The 18,479-nt window shown below is 38.0% G+C and overlaps 2 protein-coding genes across 3 annotated transcripts in view; one reads left to right on the top strand and one right to left on the bottom strand.

The window, feature by feature from the left end:
• Window positions 1-18,479, top strand: part of LOC127956806 (protein Wnt-5b) — a 73,734-nt gene that overhangs the window by 20,717 nt on the left and 34,538 nt on the right. The window lies entirely within an intron of this gene.
• On the bottom strand, window positions 1,311-11,055 carry LOC127956807 (uncharacterized). Of its 2 annotated transcripts, none has more exons than XM_052555017.1 (4): window positions 10,693-11,055; window positions 6,460-6,590; window positions 5,065-5,188; window positions 1,311-4,954 (listed from the first exon to the last, which is right to left on the bottom strand). In XM_052555017.1, exon 4 carries the CDS (start codon window positions 3,838-3,840, stop codon window positions 2,830-2,832), a length of 1,011 nt encoding a protein of 336 aa, XP_052410977.1. In that variant the 5' UTR covers window positions 3,841-4,954; window positions 5,065-5,188; window positions 6,460-6,590; window positions 10,693-11,055; the 3' UTR covers window positions 1,311-2,829. The 2 variants fall into 2 exon arrangements, with proteins under 2 accessions (XP_052410977.1, XP_052410976.1); XM_052555016.1 differs by having other exon boundaries at window positions 5,082-5,188.

Here is an 18,479-nt window from a genome sequence, read left to right as displayed (position 1 = left end):
ATCTGACGTAAAATGTCACTTAAATGCTTTAGTACAGCTTGACTGTTCCACAAAATATTCAAAGGCCTCTCTATATAGGCTTTTTATTTTTGGTATTTCTGCTGTAATTTCCAGAAACTGGGCATGTTTACACACTGAATTAATTAACTAAACATTTCTGATTTCAGAAGATTCATGAAGTACTTTGTTTTTGTTTGTTTTTTTATTCAAGTTAGATTATTTTTATTTATAGATAATAATTAATTGTAAATAATTAAGTCATCCTGAGGCCTCTGTGGAAGTTTGAGGTCTCCGTAAGTCTCAGGATGAGAAGCAATGCTTTAGTCCATCTTATTTTTAGTCCAACACAGAAACCCAGTATAGCTCATTTATAATTGCACATGTAAACTTTGAGGCCATTCACACAGAACACCCTTTTGCATTTAAAAAACCGTGAAACACAGAGCAGGGGTTTTTAAAAAATAATGTTTTTTTACTTGAGTTGCATGCTTTTAGAATGCTGTGTCATGCATGAGATGTTGTAAAAGATGTTCATCCAGCACGTTTACATAAAAAAACAATAGAAAAGGAGCCCAGTAAAATGCAAAATGGGTTCTGTGTGAACACAAGTTATTGTCTGTCAACTTGTCGTTTGCAAACCAAAATCAAGTCGGTTCACTTGATCTGAGATATTGTTTGGGTCATGTGTTTTAGGCCGTGTTGACACCTGGTATTAACATTCATCTCGGGTGATCAGATCACATGTGGTCAGCCAAAACACATTGCTTGTTTACACCTAGTAGCGACATGCTTCTCAAATGTGTCTCCTGTGATCATGTGTGATCAGATTTCAAAGACAGAGTCTGAGTGGCTACATACATCACATAGTACGCCAGCTATGGGGAAATAGGGAAAAAGGCCAAAAAACTCACCACACTTTTGCTTTTTATTTTTAAGTCATTGTTTTGGTGCAGTGGTGTTGCATATTGGACAAGTAGGTCCTTCAGTGTTGTCTGTGGTACATCAGGATGCATTAGCATTCACAACCGTTGTAGTTTATGTGACTGGAACGCAAAACATGTTGGACCTGTTTACACATTTGAACGTTTTATATATCTGTTCACTTGTGCCAATCCGGACCACTTTCCCTTATCAGCCCTGGGCATCCATCATAAAGCCCCAGCATGTCACTCCAGTGTCCAGGGCGGATCTGTTCTGTTTACCACAAGCTTTTCCCATATGCTTCAAGCCACAGGGGGCTGATGACAGTGTGTAGGCTGCAGGGACAGACAAGTGTCCTGCGTGCTCCAACCTCCCCTTAGCGTGAAATCGGCAGACTCCACAGAGGCTGTGACATTGGTCATGGAGGGATTGCTGGGAAAAAGAACGTGTGTGCAGCAGCCGCATGGGGTCAGGTGGACAACAGGTGCCTTTTGACCTACAATCCTGCTTTACTTCTAATGTCTCTGTTTCTCTCTCGGTTTAGTTTTAAAGCCGGGTGATTGGCGTCACCCTTGCGGCCCCTGGAGCTGGCCCTGAGCCGTGGCTCATTAGCACCTGGTTCTCCCTTGACCTGGAGCTCCTTCAGTAGTGAGCCAGCAGCCTGATCCCCTAGTGGCCTAAAGTGCTAAACTTGCATTTCTATCTTTCCTGTGACATTGCAGAAAAATGTCAACTGTAATGGATTTTGCTTGATCAAATAAATCTTTTAATTGATGACAAACAATTTTTCTTGTTTTGCTATTTTTTTATTTAGGAGAGAGGACAGGAAATAAAGAGGAAGAGGGAGGAATGGAACTGGGAAATGTTTTGGTCATCAAAATGAAGCTGAAAAATATATATATATATTTCAGGAAAAGCCCCAACTAAAAATTTTCATTAGGGAAAAAAAAACACAATAAGAAATGTTGCCCTTGCTACTAACTGGAATTAATAAGTTAGAAATACTGAATACTTATATGGGGGAAATGTAAAAAAGTTAGTTTAAAAAAAAAAAAAGTATAAAAGCTAATACAAACTATTAAAATACTATAAAATTATATAAATATATACACATTGTATATACTTTATATGATCAATATTGGTTGTTTTTTTTCCTTGTTTTTAGCCTGTATATACAAAGTTTGCTAATATAATATTAATTAACTTTTGAGAATTTTAAGTAATCTAATAATAAAAAATAAAACTATAAGATGCATGTCAATATTTACAAAAAATTAAAAAATAATATTGAATCATTTGAGTCATTCTTTGTTTAGACCACACAACCAGAGAACACACTTGAGAAAAAAGAAACCGGTCTAGAAACTCGTAAACACTACTCCAACGACTTTGTTGGTTTTAAACTGCAGATACTCTTCCGAACTTCACTAATGAAGTAAACTTTTTCCCCTGACAAGAGCATTTACATTAAGATTCGAGACACCCTTCTGAATATGCAACGACATGTTGAGCCACCTCTCAGTTCTTGTTTTTATTCCTGCAACATATTCTGTGGTGACTTCAACTCAGGTCACAGCACACTGAGCTCTCACAGCGTCTCGGAGAGAAAGTTTAGCACAGGCGTGTGGAGAGGACCGCTCTGGAACATGAGTGTGCCAGCAAGCGTGACTGAGACTGACAGCTTGATTTATGGCGTGGCTATAAGTAGCCACGACGTCGGCTGCCTTCAGCGGGGTGGAGTCCCTGCAGACACCTAACGCTGCCTCCTTGTGTCACTGAAGCACAACCTTCTGACAAAATACTGAGTGTTTGTGTGTGTGTGGTTGTGTGTGTGTGCTTAAGGCAGATGAGCAACAGTCCCCGTCCAAGATGCCAAATCTGCATGTTTATCTGGTCTTATGCCAGACGCTAATCAATTAAAACCCTGCTGTCCCTGACGGAAGACAGGAGAGAAGCAGAGAGAGACAGACAGATGGATGGATGGATGGATAGATAAATAAATGGATAGATGGATGGATTGGTAGGCAGATGGATGGATGGATGGAAGGATGGATTGGATGAAAGGATGGATGGATTGGATAGATTGGTAGGTGGATGGATGGATGGACGGATGGATGAATAGATAGACGGACAGATAGACGGAAAGATGGATGGATGGATGGATAGATAGATTGGCAGGTGGACGGACAGACGGAAGGATGTATGGATGGATTGGATAGATTGGTAGGTGGTTGGATGGATGGATGGATTGGTAGGCGGAGGGATGGAAGGATGGATTGGATAGATTGGTTGGCAGATGATGGCTAGACGGATGGATGAATAGATAGACGGACAGATAGACGGAAAGAAGGATGGATGGATGGATAGATAGATTGGCAGGTGGACGGACAGACGGAAGGATGTATGGATGGATTGGATAGATTGGTAGGTGAACTGATGGACGGATGGATAGATTGGCAGTCGGATAGACGGACCGATGGATGGATGGATAGATTGGCAGGTGGATGGACAGATGGAAGGACGTATGGATGGATTGGACTGATTGGTATGTGGATGGATGGACTGATAGATGGTTGGATGGATGCAACTAAGAACAACTAAGGTTGTTGGTTCGAGTCTCGGGCCGGCAATACCATGACTTAGATGCCCTTTTTTTTCTCTCCAAATTGTTTGTATATATTTTGTTTTTCTTTTTATCTCAAAATTACAAGAAACAATGTCTGAATTATGAGATAAACTTAAGAAATGTGGGGAAAAAACACTATAGAGAGAGAAAAAGTCGCAATCAGCTTTTTTATTTTTTATATTGTGGTGAAAACAGTCTTCTATAAATATCCCATGTCTATAAATGAAAATTATAAAATGATCTTTTGGCAGATAACCAATATGGTACAGTGGTACAGAAGACATATTGTGCATCCCTAATTAGAAATTGCCATTTGCTTAATTTAGAGTTTCTTACTACAATACTCTTCTGATGTCATAAAGACAATTTTGAATGCCATTCTATTTTATTTTACTATGATTTCGTAGTTACATCAACTCCGACAGTAACTATGGTATTTGGCGGCCAAGACTCTGGTAAAAAACACCACACAGCCCATTTTCCATACCTGATGAACAGAGCCGTATATCTCACAGACAAGAGCGAGAGCATTTCCTCTCAGACGTATTGTCCAGTGCTGAAGGAGTTTTGTGTGACCCGTGTGGCAGCCGTCTCATTGGCCCGTGGTTGTCATGGGGATGTGTCTTGGCTGAGGTGCTAGTGGATGGAGTGATTTTTTTTGCTACGAGCAGGTGCTCAGCATCTTCCTCGAGCCCTGAAACGAACCGCACATCCCTCATTAGACATTCAGAATCTAATTACACGTTTCTATGTCCTCATCGAGCCAGCTATCTTTTCCTCATAAAATATCCAGAATCATCTACATCTCCTCTGCCACATCAACAAAAATGAGGTGTGTGGGGAGGGGGACATGATGGTGGCAGTCTTTGATCTGATAGAAGGCCCCTGCAGGGATAGAAGCCTGGGCTGGTGCCAGAACCCCTCTTGGCTGACAGTCTCCTCTGCTGGTTGGCAGCTTGAAGGCTTTGGTGATTAATTCTGCTGGGAGGATGAAAGCGGCTCTAGCCAGCGGCTCCCTGCCTCAGAAGGCCAGGGACATGGTCTGAGCCCAGCTCGGCCCAGCGCAGACCAGCCGATCCGTGCCTTTCCCCGTCTGGCCAGCTGCCTGCCTGCTTGCCTGCTGCCTCAGGACCAAACGCGGCAGGTGATGGACCGGGGAGAGCGATGGGGAGGGTGGAAGACAGTCTGATGTTTATTGAAAAAGCTTTTATTTTTGTTTCTCCCCCCATTTCTCCCTATGTCTCCCTCTCTCCATCTCTCTCTCTCTCTGTTCTGCGCTGTTTTATTAGCCAGCATCTTTAATGTTGTGCCGCTATGCCGTGATAATCCCCTGAGACAAGGCAGCACCCTGTTTCAAACAGGATGTAAGGCACCACTGACAGCCACACCGCACTAGTGCAGTGAGCCCTGGGGAGAAAGAGAGAAAGATTGGGGTGGGGATTTGTGACAGATGCAGATTTGTAAAAAGAAATGCAAAGGATGAAATAGATAGTCGATTTATTTCTAACCCTACACACTTTTCAGATATCTTCACCTGGAGTTATGGTATGGGTGGTGTCTGGACTCGTTCCGGCCCTGTCCTCTTGTGTCCTGTGCATGTAAGCTCCGCCTCCGCCGGAGGGGCCGTAAACAGCCAAACAGCTGTGGTAGGAAGCATAGTTGCATGCATGCATGCAGATTTCAGCTGCGCTTACAATAAAACACAAGGAAACACGTGTGTACTTGTTCGCTTGTGTGTGCAAGCTTGATTTAAACTGAGTTGGGGAAGGCTGTTGAAAATGAAGTTAGCTATTTAAATTAAAAAAAATATGTATATATGCTTAAACTAATGCTTTTATTCATAAAGGATGCATTAAATTGATCAAAAGTGACAATAAATAAATGTATAATATTTAAAAAAAAGTTATTTCTGTTCATCAAAGAATCCTGACAAAAAAAATGCATCACAGTTTCTACAGAAATCTGAAGCAGTAACTGTTATCAACATTGATAGTGATGTTTCTTCAGAAGCAAATCAGTATATTAGAATGATTTCTGGATACTCTGCTGGACCGTATTCAAGCATAGGATCTAATCAGAAGACACAAATTAGACCCTGACTCTGTTTAACCCAATTAGCTAATCATTCAATTTAACTTTACAACAAGACCCTTTTGACCAGTGCATCTCTTGAATTTCTTATATGTAATGGTCCTTTTCAGAGTTGCATAACACTTCATGCGCAAGTATGAAACTTTCTGCCTGCGTGTCACATGTTTATGTGTATCTGCTCTACACACTGAGGTTAAAGGCCTGGTGGAATTAGTTTCACAGGGACCTTTATAACCTCTGACTTCTATCCCAGTGTCATTATATCAGATTGCACATGAGAGGATGACTAATCTGTATCAATGCATGCATACTAATGAGCCTTTTATGTATATTTCTAGGATAGTGAATGCTTTCATTTGTGCATTATACACAGCTTTGAAAAAAATACATGACCCGCTGCTGATTATTAATCTTCTTACCAGATTATCATTGGAAAACTGTTTTTGAATAGATGCTCATTTCAGATGTTGGAAATCCAGCAAAATTCTCAGTTTTAATAAAATGAATGCATAATAGACTATTTAAGTCAACTAGTCAGTCCTAAAGTGGGGTAATGCATCGCTTTAACAACCAAATTCTGATTAGACAATGATTTTGTTTTTGTAAAATAATAGCCGGTTGTTTCTACTCTAAGGTCTGTTGGGGTACATTATATGGCTGTTCTATGGTTGTCTATGTGTTTATGAGTGTTGGGTACACCTGGACTATGTCACTGTGTATTTATGGGGTGGTGGGTCAGACAGAGTGACTGTATACCTCCTTTCCTCTGTCTCTGTTTGAGTGTGTGTGTGTGTGTTTGGTTACACAGGCCTGAGGCGCACCGGCTAGATGTGGCTCTTGTTAAGGCCCAGTGAGTAGCCAGGGCAGAGCAGCCTCGCAGCTGGTCTCGAGGCCAGCAGACGGCGTCGAGTGTGTGTTACTCTCCCACCCTTCCCCAGGAATATCCCTCGCTCTGCGAAAAGGAAATACCAGATTAAAGCAACATTACTTCGAGACCGGTTTTCATGCTAACTGCCCGCCTCTGTGTATTCCTCGCTTTTTCTTTTCCACACTCTCTCCATCTTCGGTTTCCATTGTGTGTGTGTGTTTTTTTTTTCTTTCTGTCCCCAAAGACACCCCCTCGTTTTCTCTTTTGGCCTTTTCCTGCCCTCTTTCTCTCCTTCAAGTTTTTTCCCCCTCACCCTGTGTATGATTCCCTCTCTCCGTCTCTTTTTTCTCTCACACATACTCTCTCCTGGGTGTAACATTGTTGGCAGTCTGTGAGAGAGGCAGCAGCCAGGGCTGTAAGCATATCCTGTGGGAGATCGGTTTTCAGCTGTGTGTTTGCGTATGTGTGTGTGTGTGCATGCCACCGTTGTGCTTTCTTTGTGGGGCGGTGGGGAGTTTTTTCACCTGCTGTAGGGACAGACTCCCAGGTCTTAGAAAGGGCTTTACAGTGGGTGTGGAGAATGCTGCTAATGTTTCTATGTGCAGCCTGGCTTTAGACATCTACTCTCAATGTCCTGCCTGTGCCGAGTCCATACGGCCTCGCACACACACAGCCATGGGGGCCTGTCAATGATTAATAGCTTCTCCCTGAGTGGCATCTTGGGAGGCCCTGAGAGAGAAAGAGGCTAAACAAGAGCTCTGTTTTCCCCTCGGCTCTCCTCTCTTCCTCTTCTGAGAGAGTATGCACTCTCAATCCACTCCAGAAAGCTAGATTTAAAGGAGTATGAGGAAATTATGTTAGTGTTTTATGTGGAGAAATTGCAACAAATTTCATGTTCTTAAAAACAGTACATTGGGGTCCAGAAGCTTGAGACCACATTATCTGGAGTTCAAAGTCTAAATTGATGTTTAAATTAGTAACTGTACTAATAATAGTGTGTGTGTGTGTGTTAATTATGTTAATGCATTTTTTTCTTTTGGATTTTTTAATGGTTTTAAATATTATTTGTAATTAAAATGAAAAATATATTTTTTTTAAGTATGAACTATTAAATTATGTATTACTGAATATTAATTATTTTAATTCTTATGCATTTAAATATTATTTGTAACAAAAAACAAGCACTTTAAATTTGTAACAACTGTTCACTTAAATTATTTCATGCTTTTAAATATTATTTGTAATAAAAATAAAAATAGTAGCATTTTCAGTTTTAAACAGATTGTTAAATAAAATATTATTTCAATTATTATGCTTTTAAATATATTTTTTAAATAAATTCAAATAGAAGTACTTTCATGTTTTACTTGGACTTTACTGTTAGGCTCTTATATTATTTGTAATGGAAAATAAATAATGGAAAATACTCATTTGGGTTCCGCTGTATATCCATTAGAAAAACAACACACTTTTTCTGTCTGGTAGTACAAGCGGTTGTGGTCTGAACTAAAGTCAAGTCTCTAATTTTCAAAGTCAGGTCATAATGAACTCGACGACTCTGACATTTTGTGTATTTCATCAGGTCCAAAGCGCTGCGTAATGCGGTTAGAAACATGAAAGCGTCTTTCATGCTTTTATGCAAGTTTTATCAAGGCTGAAGCAACAGGGCTTTTCAAGTCGCCCAGGATGAGACCGTATGCAAAAATAAGTTGATAATGATTAGAATAGTGTAATTCCTGTCTCAGTATGGTTTAAAGTGACTCTGTGAATATCTTTGATGGTGTGTGAACAGTACATCGATTATATTAGGACTGTATTGTGAGCCCATTTGATTATAGTGATATTATAATGAGCGGTGAAACATAATGAATGTCCTCTACATTGATAGTTATTTTAAAAAAAATCCATCCAACTCCATCCAAAAAATCTAAATCATTTTCTCACCTATGTGTCATTCCTAACCAGTATGACTTAATGTATTTTGTGGAACACAAAAGAAGATATTTTAAAGAACATTGGTAAAAAAAAAAAAAATAATAATAATTGTCAGTGGAACCCAAAATTGTTATCAACATTCTTCAAAAAAATATTTGGTGTTTCACAGAAAAAGAAAGTCATACAGGTTTGGGAAGACATAGGGGTGTATAAATGATGACAGAATTTTTATTTTGGGATGAAACATCCCTTCTTTAAATTCCTTAAAATAATTGAGGTGTGTTGTTGACATACAGTATAGAGTTATAATCAATGTGGATAGTATAGGACATTTCTTTGCAGACTGTGGCACACTGTGAGGCTCAAAGTGTGATGTTTCCTGGGAACTGTTGTTCAAAATTTTATTGATTTATTCTTTTTTATTTTGTAAAGCATGGCAGCCGGCACACCGATTTTTATTGTGGTCTTATTGTTATGGCATTAGTGAAATCTAAAGCTGAGAAGGGGGGTCTGCTGTCAAAGGTGAGGCTAAGAGAAGACAAGAGACCCAGGGATTGAGAGAGTTCAGGCCAGTCTCTGTCTGGAAGAGCTGGCCGAGAGGAGGAGGTGGTGGTGGGAGGGAGAGAGAGAGAGAGGGAAGGGGTGGAGGAGTGGGGCCAGGAGGTGAAAGCCGAGCTGGAATTTGTGAGGTATGCAGAGAATGATGGGATTTTTCCTGCTGGGCGGCTGAGAGCTGCTGCACTGCTGAGCATTGACCAGCACACACACACACAAAGAACTGAAAGCTCTATCACCATCACACTCTCTACCTCACACAAACTTTCTCAATCTCTCACCCCTCCCTCTTATTCTCTATCTCTCTCACACGTTTGTTTCTGTGAATTGTGGGGAATTTCCAAAGACTTCTATTATTTTTAAACTGATCAAACTGTATTTTCTATTCCCTAAACCTACCCATTACAGAAAACCTGTCTGCATTGTGACACTTCCCTCGTACAGTCCCCAGAATGTCAGAAATGTCAAGTTTTATTATTCTTGTGGGGACATTTGGTGTCCTTACAATGTAGCATACACAAGTACACACACATACAAGTGTTTGTTCAACTATAGGCACATTTGGCCCATAGACTTTCAGAAAATAAACGGTCCTAAAACGTGCTTTTCACACTCTCACTAGTTTATTTAATTTGTTAGTGGAGATATGGCATTACAGTCATTTTTTTTAAAACGACTATTTGTTTTTACAGCATAACTCAAATTATGTGTTATATTTGATAACATTGGTGAAAATAAAATTTTACCAATTTTTTGAAGAAAATGGTTCTTGATGACCACAAGTAATTTTAATAAAACAAACATGTATAATTATTTCATTTTTACTTAGACTGTCATATATTATATATATATATATATATATATATATATATATATATATATATATATATATATATATATATATATATATATATATATATATATATGAAAGTCTAAGTAAGAATGAAATAATTATACATTTTTGTTTTATTAAAATGTATATGTATATATATATTAGAATACATTTTCATAGTTTAAGATGGGTAAACAAATCATTCTATAAATAAAATTCATTTGAAAATGCCAACAGTAAATAAATCCAATACAGTCCAATACAGTTTTTCACCGTATATAGTAGGGGAATTTACCGTAAACCATTTTACTGTAGCATTTTTACAGTGTTTTACCGTTAAATTATTTTTTTATTGTATAAGGTTTTGTTTCCATGTATGTGACCTTCATATAACAAAAAGAAAGAAAGAAAAGAAAGAATGAATGAAAAAGAAAGAAAGGCCATTTTAATAGATATTTAAATATATATATTTTTTTTTATAAATTATTTATTATAATTCTGAGGCAAGAGTTAAAAAAATCAATCTATATGTAAAATATATACAATTACAAATTAAAGACTGAGTCTGGGGCAAAAGTTTCCAAGAATCAAAATAAAAAAGTTCCCATGAATGGTTCCTTCAAGTAACAAAAAGAAAAGCCTGAAATATGTTTTAATAAAAATCAACCATGACAGAAATGTGCTCGTAATGGAAGAAACACCCACACTCGTACAAACTCTCAAAAGGAGAGTATACATCTCCAACAATCTGCCCTGTTCTGGTCTGTATTGTCATTCTCCTCACTTTATCTCTCTCTGCCTTTCAGCAATCTTACTTTTCTGACATTCATGCTTTTTTTTTCTCTCGATGACTAAAATACTCACACTCTTTTCCTTTGTTCTTGTCCCTCAGATCTATCTGTTTATTCTCTTTCCTCCTTCACGGTTCTTCTTCCCCGAGCTCTCTCTCTTTCACTGTCTCGCTCTCTAGCTCCACCCCCTCACTGTCTCTCTCTTTCTCTCCTCCCAGCCTCCTCTGCTCCGGCTGCTGGCACGCCTCCAGAGCCTGACAGTCACAAGATTGTTATTTCATTTATTTAGTCTTTTTTCCCTCTATATTCTCTCTGTTGCGTCTCTTTAAATATGCGCCATTGTTCAGAATGACCTTATCGGTCACGAGCTGTTCTTGGAGAGCCGGTTTCATTTTAGTTATACAAAGTTGGAGAATTTAATTGTCTACTGTGGGGATCATGAGGTTTCTATTTTCATTCTAGTATGCATAGTTATCATAAAAATATTGAAAAATGAAATGGAAGCTTTTTCCCTCATGGCCAAATGATTTTTTGTTCTCCATTATATGTGCAGAAACTTTTAAAAACTGTCCGTAGTCATTTGCCCTCTTCCAAAGCATAGTTTTCACCAGTAAAAAGCATCTTAAAAAAAAAGAAAGAAAAAAAAAAACCTATATATATACACACACACACACACACACACATATATATGTATATAATTCTTCTATTATTTTTACTTTTTTATTCTTTTATATTAGCTTTTAAAATAGCTTAGTCTAAAGCACCTCTGTCACTGTATACTTTCAATGTACTTTGTTCTGATAAATATAATAAAAAAAGGTTAGTTTAGTGAAGTGTTTTTTTAGTATTTGCAATCTTGAGAATAGATACAACAACTATACTGTCTTTGTTTAGCTCTTCATCCCTCTCTTATTTTGTGTCTCTTTTTAGGCCTCTTTTTCTCTCTCCTGGTATTCAGGACAGGTCGTATATTAGGATACGAAAGCCATTTTTTTCTTCTTTTGTTTGAGAGAACTTTTGAGAAATTCCTGACTTGACTCCCCTCTTGCCTCTTTGAATGAGAAACTGTCAGTTTAATTGGCTGTGATCTCGTATGCAAAGCTGCTTTCACTTATTGCACTCAGGTCTTATCCTTTAAATATGGATAAGATGATTTGAGGGGGGAAAAGCACAGGGTCATCTGCCGCCTGTATGCTTTGAATTAAAGCCAGACACGCTGGGGTTCGTCCCATATTATTTTTTTCTCAAACCGTGATATATATATTATTTTTTTCCTCATCCTGGTGCAGTAGATTTCCACTTATTAAAATTTCTGCTCTGTCTGAAAGTCCCTGTCTGTCTCTCCAAAAGTCTCTAAAGCACATCAGCGGGCAGAATATTGCAGGAGGCGGAAATGGGGAGCAGTGAAGTGGCAATGCCTTTTTCAGAATCACTTAACGCTCATAAACAAAACACATCTGCAACAAAATCTGCAATCATGTCAGCTCTAATCCTGAGAGACAAATCCGTTTTACAGAGGCAGAGATGAAGAGATACAAGGAGAACGGGACAGCAGGAAAGACTGTGTTATGTTACATTTATGGGGAATCTCTTTGTGTGTGTTAGTTCATACAATAAATTGCATACATATCCCATTTTTTCTAAAATGTGACATATTTCCAGTGTTGTTATTGTTAAATAAAACAAAAACTATTAAAAACCATTTTCATTAATTGAAATAAAATTATATAACATATGTAAATATAAATATTTGATACTTCAAATGTATGTTTTATTCAATGTTTAAAAGTTCAATGTTTCTTTGAGTTGTTGAGGAGTTTGAGTTGTTTTGCTATGTTTTTTTTCTTCTGTGAATCAGATTCACCAATTTGTTTCCATTTTACTAAAATTATTAGAATTTAAATTAATTATAAAGAATATAAAGAATATAATAATATAGAATTTAAATAATATAATATAATCATCTAACATTATATAATAATGACCGAAAAAATAATAATTTAAAAATACACAATTGAGAAACAGGTACATATAAAACTGAATATATTAATAAATACTATAAAAGTTTTTTAATAAAACCAAAATAACACTAGACTTCACTAGAACTTAATGCAGAAAAAGCTGCACCTTTTTTATTTTTTCTTAAAAACATTGTTAAATCGTCATTAAACATCTTTAGAATGCATCATGCACAATAAGACCAGGGACATTTCTCAAGAAAATCCTTTTGATTTCATGTTTTTTAAGTTGTTTAGGTGCTCAGATGTTGAAGTATTTTGCTTCAGAGCGGTAGGAAGAGAAATCAAGACAGCTAGTTGTCGAGGGGCCGGTGTGTGAATTCCCCGTCTGGCCTGGATTTAATTGAAGTCTTGTGTCATCGATGCAGTAACACGAGCGGGTGGATGTTGCTGAAATGTATTAACATTAGTTCCTTAATAGGGTCACTCCAGAGCAATTTTTTTTCTCTCCTTTTTTCCTCCAGAGTCCCTCTCTGGCAACATCCATCCAAATTCACATATACATTTCTAAATATGACTGTGCACATTTGCAAGTTTGTGTTGTTTTCCATTTAGCCACTCCAACATGGAGATCTCTTGTAAAGCAAAACAAGAAGATTATCCGGAAAATCACTGCATGTGTATATATCCCCCCTCTCCGCTTCCCTCGTAATGCCATGGAGTATGTAACAACATTAATCATATCTATCTAAAAATCAGGGGCTCTGATACACTCTCAGATAGAAATGCAATGCAGGGCCTGGAATGGGCTGATAAACATCAGCACAAGACTGAGTTTCCAATTCCTGCCTCAGAATAGACCCTGGGCTGAAATGAGAGGGAGGAAGAGGGAGAATGAGAGAGGGAGATTGAAATGTGGGGGAGAGAGAGAGAGAGAGAGAGGCAGCACTCTCCGGCCCCGTGTCTGTCGGAGTGAATGAACCATGTGACAGGACATGTCGTGTTGAGTGACAAAGCAAAAAAAAAAAGAGAGTAAGAGAAGTGGCAGCACAAAAGTAAAACACTATCCACAGTTTCCCAGCATCCAGCCGCAGCAGTGTGGAGAGAGAGAGAGAGAAACAGGAAGGGGGGAGGAAGAACAGATGGAAAAAGTAGCCGACGCACAGCAAACAGGACGTATGTGGGGTTTTGAGCAGATATATACAGGCACATGTTTTCCATGAAAGAAAAAAGAATACAGTTCACCCTCATGTTGTTTCAAACCTATAGGACTTTCTAGATGTTCTTTTCCACACAATGAGAATGAATGGGAACGTAAAATAATTATGCTTCAGAAAATAGATATTGATATTGTTCATATATGCTTAAGTACTGAAAATGAATGGCTGAGTATACTCAAATACTCTGATGCAAGTAAAAGTCCTGTCTTGAAAATGTTACTTAAGTAAATATAATCGAGTATAAACGTTTCTTAAAGTAAGTATAATCAGGGCAATTTGTTTAAAAGTAAACTGGGACTCCTGTACTATTATTTATTGTATCATTAGGTTATTATTCCTATATCGTTACTGCACATCAGAAACGCACCAGGAACATGAACAATCTCAGACACCTTGGTCCATGTATCATTTTTATTTTATTTTTTATACTTTTTTTGACGCTCTCGACGGTGGCAGTGTGAACACACAGTTAGCCTTAAACAAAGCTATTGTACGGCAAAGATGTGTGCTCATTAACCATTAAAAGTTCTTTATTGGCATTTTATGTTCCATGGATCCATGGAATTTTTATATTTCATGAAATGTAGGCTACTTTATTATGGAGAATGGTTCTTTAGATTGTTAAAATGTTCTTCACACTAAAGCCTGTTCACACCAAGAACCATAATTATAACAACGCTATCTCACGACCAATTTTTACAAATTTTACGAGGTGGCTAATTTGTAAGATTTTATATGATTTGTCTAGACTCCATCGTACAAATTCATACGAGCAACTTGTGCAACTTATAAAATACATACGATTTAGCATAAATCATATGAATTCGTACGAGTGAGGTCATACAAATTCGAACGAATTAGCCACCTCGTAAAATATGTATGAATTGCAGTGAGATCAGGCTGACTATAAAGATAACGATAACAGTGGACGATATAGTGTATATGTTTATTCTAAGTGCATGCTCATCTGCCGCTTTAAATTCTCCTGCTCGTATTGCAGGATTGAATCTGATTGGCTGTCAATGTTTGTATCGTTTATCAGCTGGAAAAAAACTGTTCTAGAAGTGACTCCAACAATATCTTTTCTCTCTGTCTTTATCATTATAGCTGTGTATATATCTTTATCTGTATCTTTAGTTATTGTCATAAACCATATATTGTCATAGTCGTGTGTTTATTAGTCACATTGAATCAATAAGAGCACGTAAATCTTCTGTTTATCCAGCTACCGCAATAGGAATTTCCTGGGTTTCTTCTGCGAGACGTATTTGGAGTTTGGCCTTTGGATGGAGATTTACTGCTGATCACAGAACAGGCTTCACTGAAAGATACGCATGACAGACACAGCTTCTGTCGAATCACGATTTCGATTCCATTTTGATTTATTGTGCAGCCCTACTTAACAGCATCCTTACTCATGTCTTGAAAATGTTACTTAAGTAAATATAATCGAGTATAAACGTTTCTTAAAGTAAGTATAATCAGGGCAATTTGTTTAAAAGTAAACTGGGACTCCTGTACTATTATTTATTGTATCATTAGGTTATTATTCCTATATCGTTACTGCACATCAGAAACGCACCAGGAACATGAACATTCGCTTTCATTGTTCTTGATTCTCTTTTACGTGCAATTTCTACATTTTTTCTGTCTCACAGAAGAAAATGGGGGTGAGTAAATGAGAGAGAGAGTAGATACAGAATGAGGAGAGAAGAGGGGAGAAAGAATGCTCTGCATACTGCATGGCGATAACGTCAGACACTTTATAAATTTCCCCGGCTGAGTCGGACCACTGCCTCGAGGCAGACACAAGCTGAGCTTCTCCATGTCACACTCAGAGCCTCTAAATCTCAAAGAGAGAGAGAGAGAGCAAGGCATTAACAGTGGGCTGAGAGAAAACTGATGGACGGCCATCAGAGAGTGAGAAGGCTTTGTCTGGAAAAAGGAAGGACAGAGAAAGAGAGGAAATGAGATGAAAAATGGGCTCTGTGCTGTTTGGTTTCATATTCCTGCATTGCCCACAGCTTTTTAGCTCGGCCCAAATTGCCAGAAGCAATGCAATCATCTTGTAAAGCATTTATTTTAGGAACAGAAGTACTGCTTCACCCTCCTCTCTTTTCTAATTTAAGCCCCTCATAAAAATCATCTTGAAGTACAGAAATTTTCCTTTGTCGATATACAGGACTTCATATAGTGAGTGTCTTGTTTTGAGTCTTCAGCTGTGAGAGTTAATATACATTCAGTCAAAATAGATCTTATAGTCAGCTCTTAAAGTAATAGTGCACCTAAAAGTGCAATATTTGAGGTCAACCGTCCCATTAAAAGTGAAACCTTTTGAACTCTTTATTTGTATTTCTGTGCATACCCACCTTTAGCAACTTAACCCACTTCCTGTCAGCAGTCCAGTCTGTGTTCTTTTGAAGAGATGAAACAATGGTAGCTGCCTTTTTGCTGACGCTACAGTTTAACTACTCTTTGAGCTAGTGGGCCTGGTGCATGTAGCCCTGTGGGTGCGGGTGCGTTAATAAGCAGCTAACTGCCAAAGCAGGATCTTAATATGATTCACTCATCTATATTTCATCCTGTTTTTAGTTATACTTCTACCAGTCTGCTGTCTGCTATCCATTTTAGTAAATGTTTTACTGCTGTTTTTGTGCTCAGGCTCAAAGATAGATAGATAGATAGATAGATAGATAGATAGATAGATAGATAGATAGATAGATAGATAGATAGATAGATAGATAGATAGATGGTAAACAAATTATTAACTTTTTAAAGAATCAGTGCAGTATTGTAATGCATTAGCTAGTGATGAAAGTAACTTTCCCCAACACTGCAGACCCATTAATTCAGACTGTGTAGCTTATTTCCAGAAGCAGCATTTTCCTCTGGCATTTAAGGGGGAAAAAATCTAAACGAATAGTTCAATCAGGCAGTATGAAACTAAAAGTGTTCCTTCTCCCCCTGCGCTCTCCTGTGTTTGTGCACTTGAGCCGGTATTGAGAGATGGGCTCAAGAGAGCCCGGCACTAAACTTGATCAAACCGGTCTATTTGTCTTTAAAGCTCCCGAGACATGCTTCATTTCCTGTTGTGTAACACTGCCTTTTCTACATCTCTGACTGAGCTATGCAATACCCAGGCCGAGAGATAGAGAGGGAGAGAAAAGAGGCACAACTCTGTTACTGCTCAACATGTTCCACTTTGAACACGCTTCCAGAATATTCTGCTTTTTCAAAAGCTGAATGTTCTACAAAGTCTGACATCATAACAGACATGGAGTTTGAGCATTGTCATTTTGAGAGAAATAGCGGACACAAAAATGTACCTATCCTCATGTTGAATTTCCAGTTTATAATAATTACATTCTGATCATATGGCTTTAGAAGTACTTGTTTGGATTACATTTATGAAGTATGCAAAGCAAAGCAATCATGTAGTCTTGGAATAAGTAATTGATGACAGAATTTTCTTTTTCAGAAAGAGAATTGCTTTTAACATTTTTATCATTCAAATAAAGATCCATTCATTCTTTTAAATGCCACAACACCATTTGTTTCTGTCATTTACTTAATGCATGTCATCAATCTGTGGTATGGCGGTAGAGTGCGTTTTTTCTGTAATGGCCATGGTGCCATGTTGGATCTACTAGATTTATCTAATCCAGATTTTGTTGGCAATGCATAGGTTATATATATATATATATATATATATATATATATATATATATATATATATATATATATATATATATATACCTTGCTCAGGATACAGCTTTATTTCATTTCAACCAATAACTTTGATCTAACTTCACTCTGAAAAAAACATCTGGCAAGCTACTTCATTCCACTGGATTTATAAACCCATTGGAGCTTCAGTGCTCTTTGTATATGCAGTGCTTGAAAAAGTGTCTACCTAACCAAAACATTAAGGATGTGCCTCTTAGATAATTCCAAATGCCATGGTGGTTTTAAAAATACATGCTCCTGTGGGGAGCAGCTCAGTCGGCTGTGTGGGGTCTCGACGGATGTGACAGCCAGAGGCTGCTGTATTTCTGTGAAGAGGTTTTAGCTACAGTAGTGTGCGTCCCCTCGTCATCCATCTCTCATGCACTTTCTTCCTTTTAGCGCTCTCTCCCTCTCTCTTTCTTTCCATCGCTTCCCTTTTTGAGTAGATTCAGAGCACCACACACAGAACACTCACGCCCTCTCTACCACCCACACTCTGAGGAACAACAAATCTCCTCCTGTACAGTCGGTCTGTAGCCCAGACACACACACACATGGACTCGTCTATCAGCTTTTAAATTATAAAGCCAAGCCACAGAAAAACACGGAGGCTAAGAAATAAACCAGTCTTACACAATTTTGTATGTTCACAAGCATCTCTTCCCTGTTACCTTCCTGTTTCTCATGCATCTCTTCCCGTTTTATGCATTTTAGCACGGCCAAAACGATGCACTGACCCATATGCAGCCTGGATGGGAGTGATGCATTTTTTTATATATACATTTTATAGCAGCAGTTCAGTCAGAATTTGTATTATTCACTGTAAAAGGTGCGCCTGATAGTTTGAGGTCAAGGATTAACGCTAAAATGGGCAGTTTAGAAGCAACAAAGCTTCCAATCACTGGTTGTCTTTTTTCCCCCTATATCGTTTTTTTGTTGTGTGGTGTGGTTTTCAG

This window comes from Carassius gibelio, chromosome B4, assembly GCF_023724105.1.
Source record: "Carassius gibelio isolate Cgi1373 ecotype wild population from Czech Republic chromosome B4, carGib1.2-hapl.c, whole genome shotgun sequence".
Lineage (NCBI taxonomy): Eukaryota > Metazoa > Chordata > Actinopteri > Cypriniformes > Cyprinidae > Carassius > Carassius gibelio.
The sequence above is the reverse complement of the archived record's forward strand: the minus strand, read 5'-3'. Positions and strand labels throughout refer to the sequence as shown.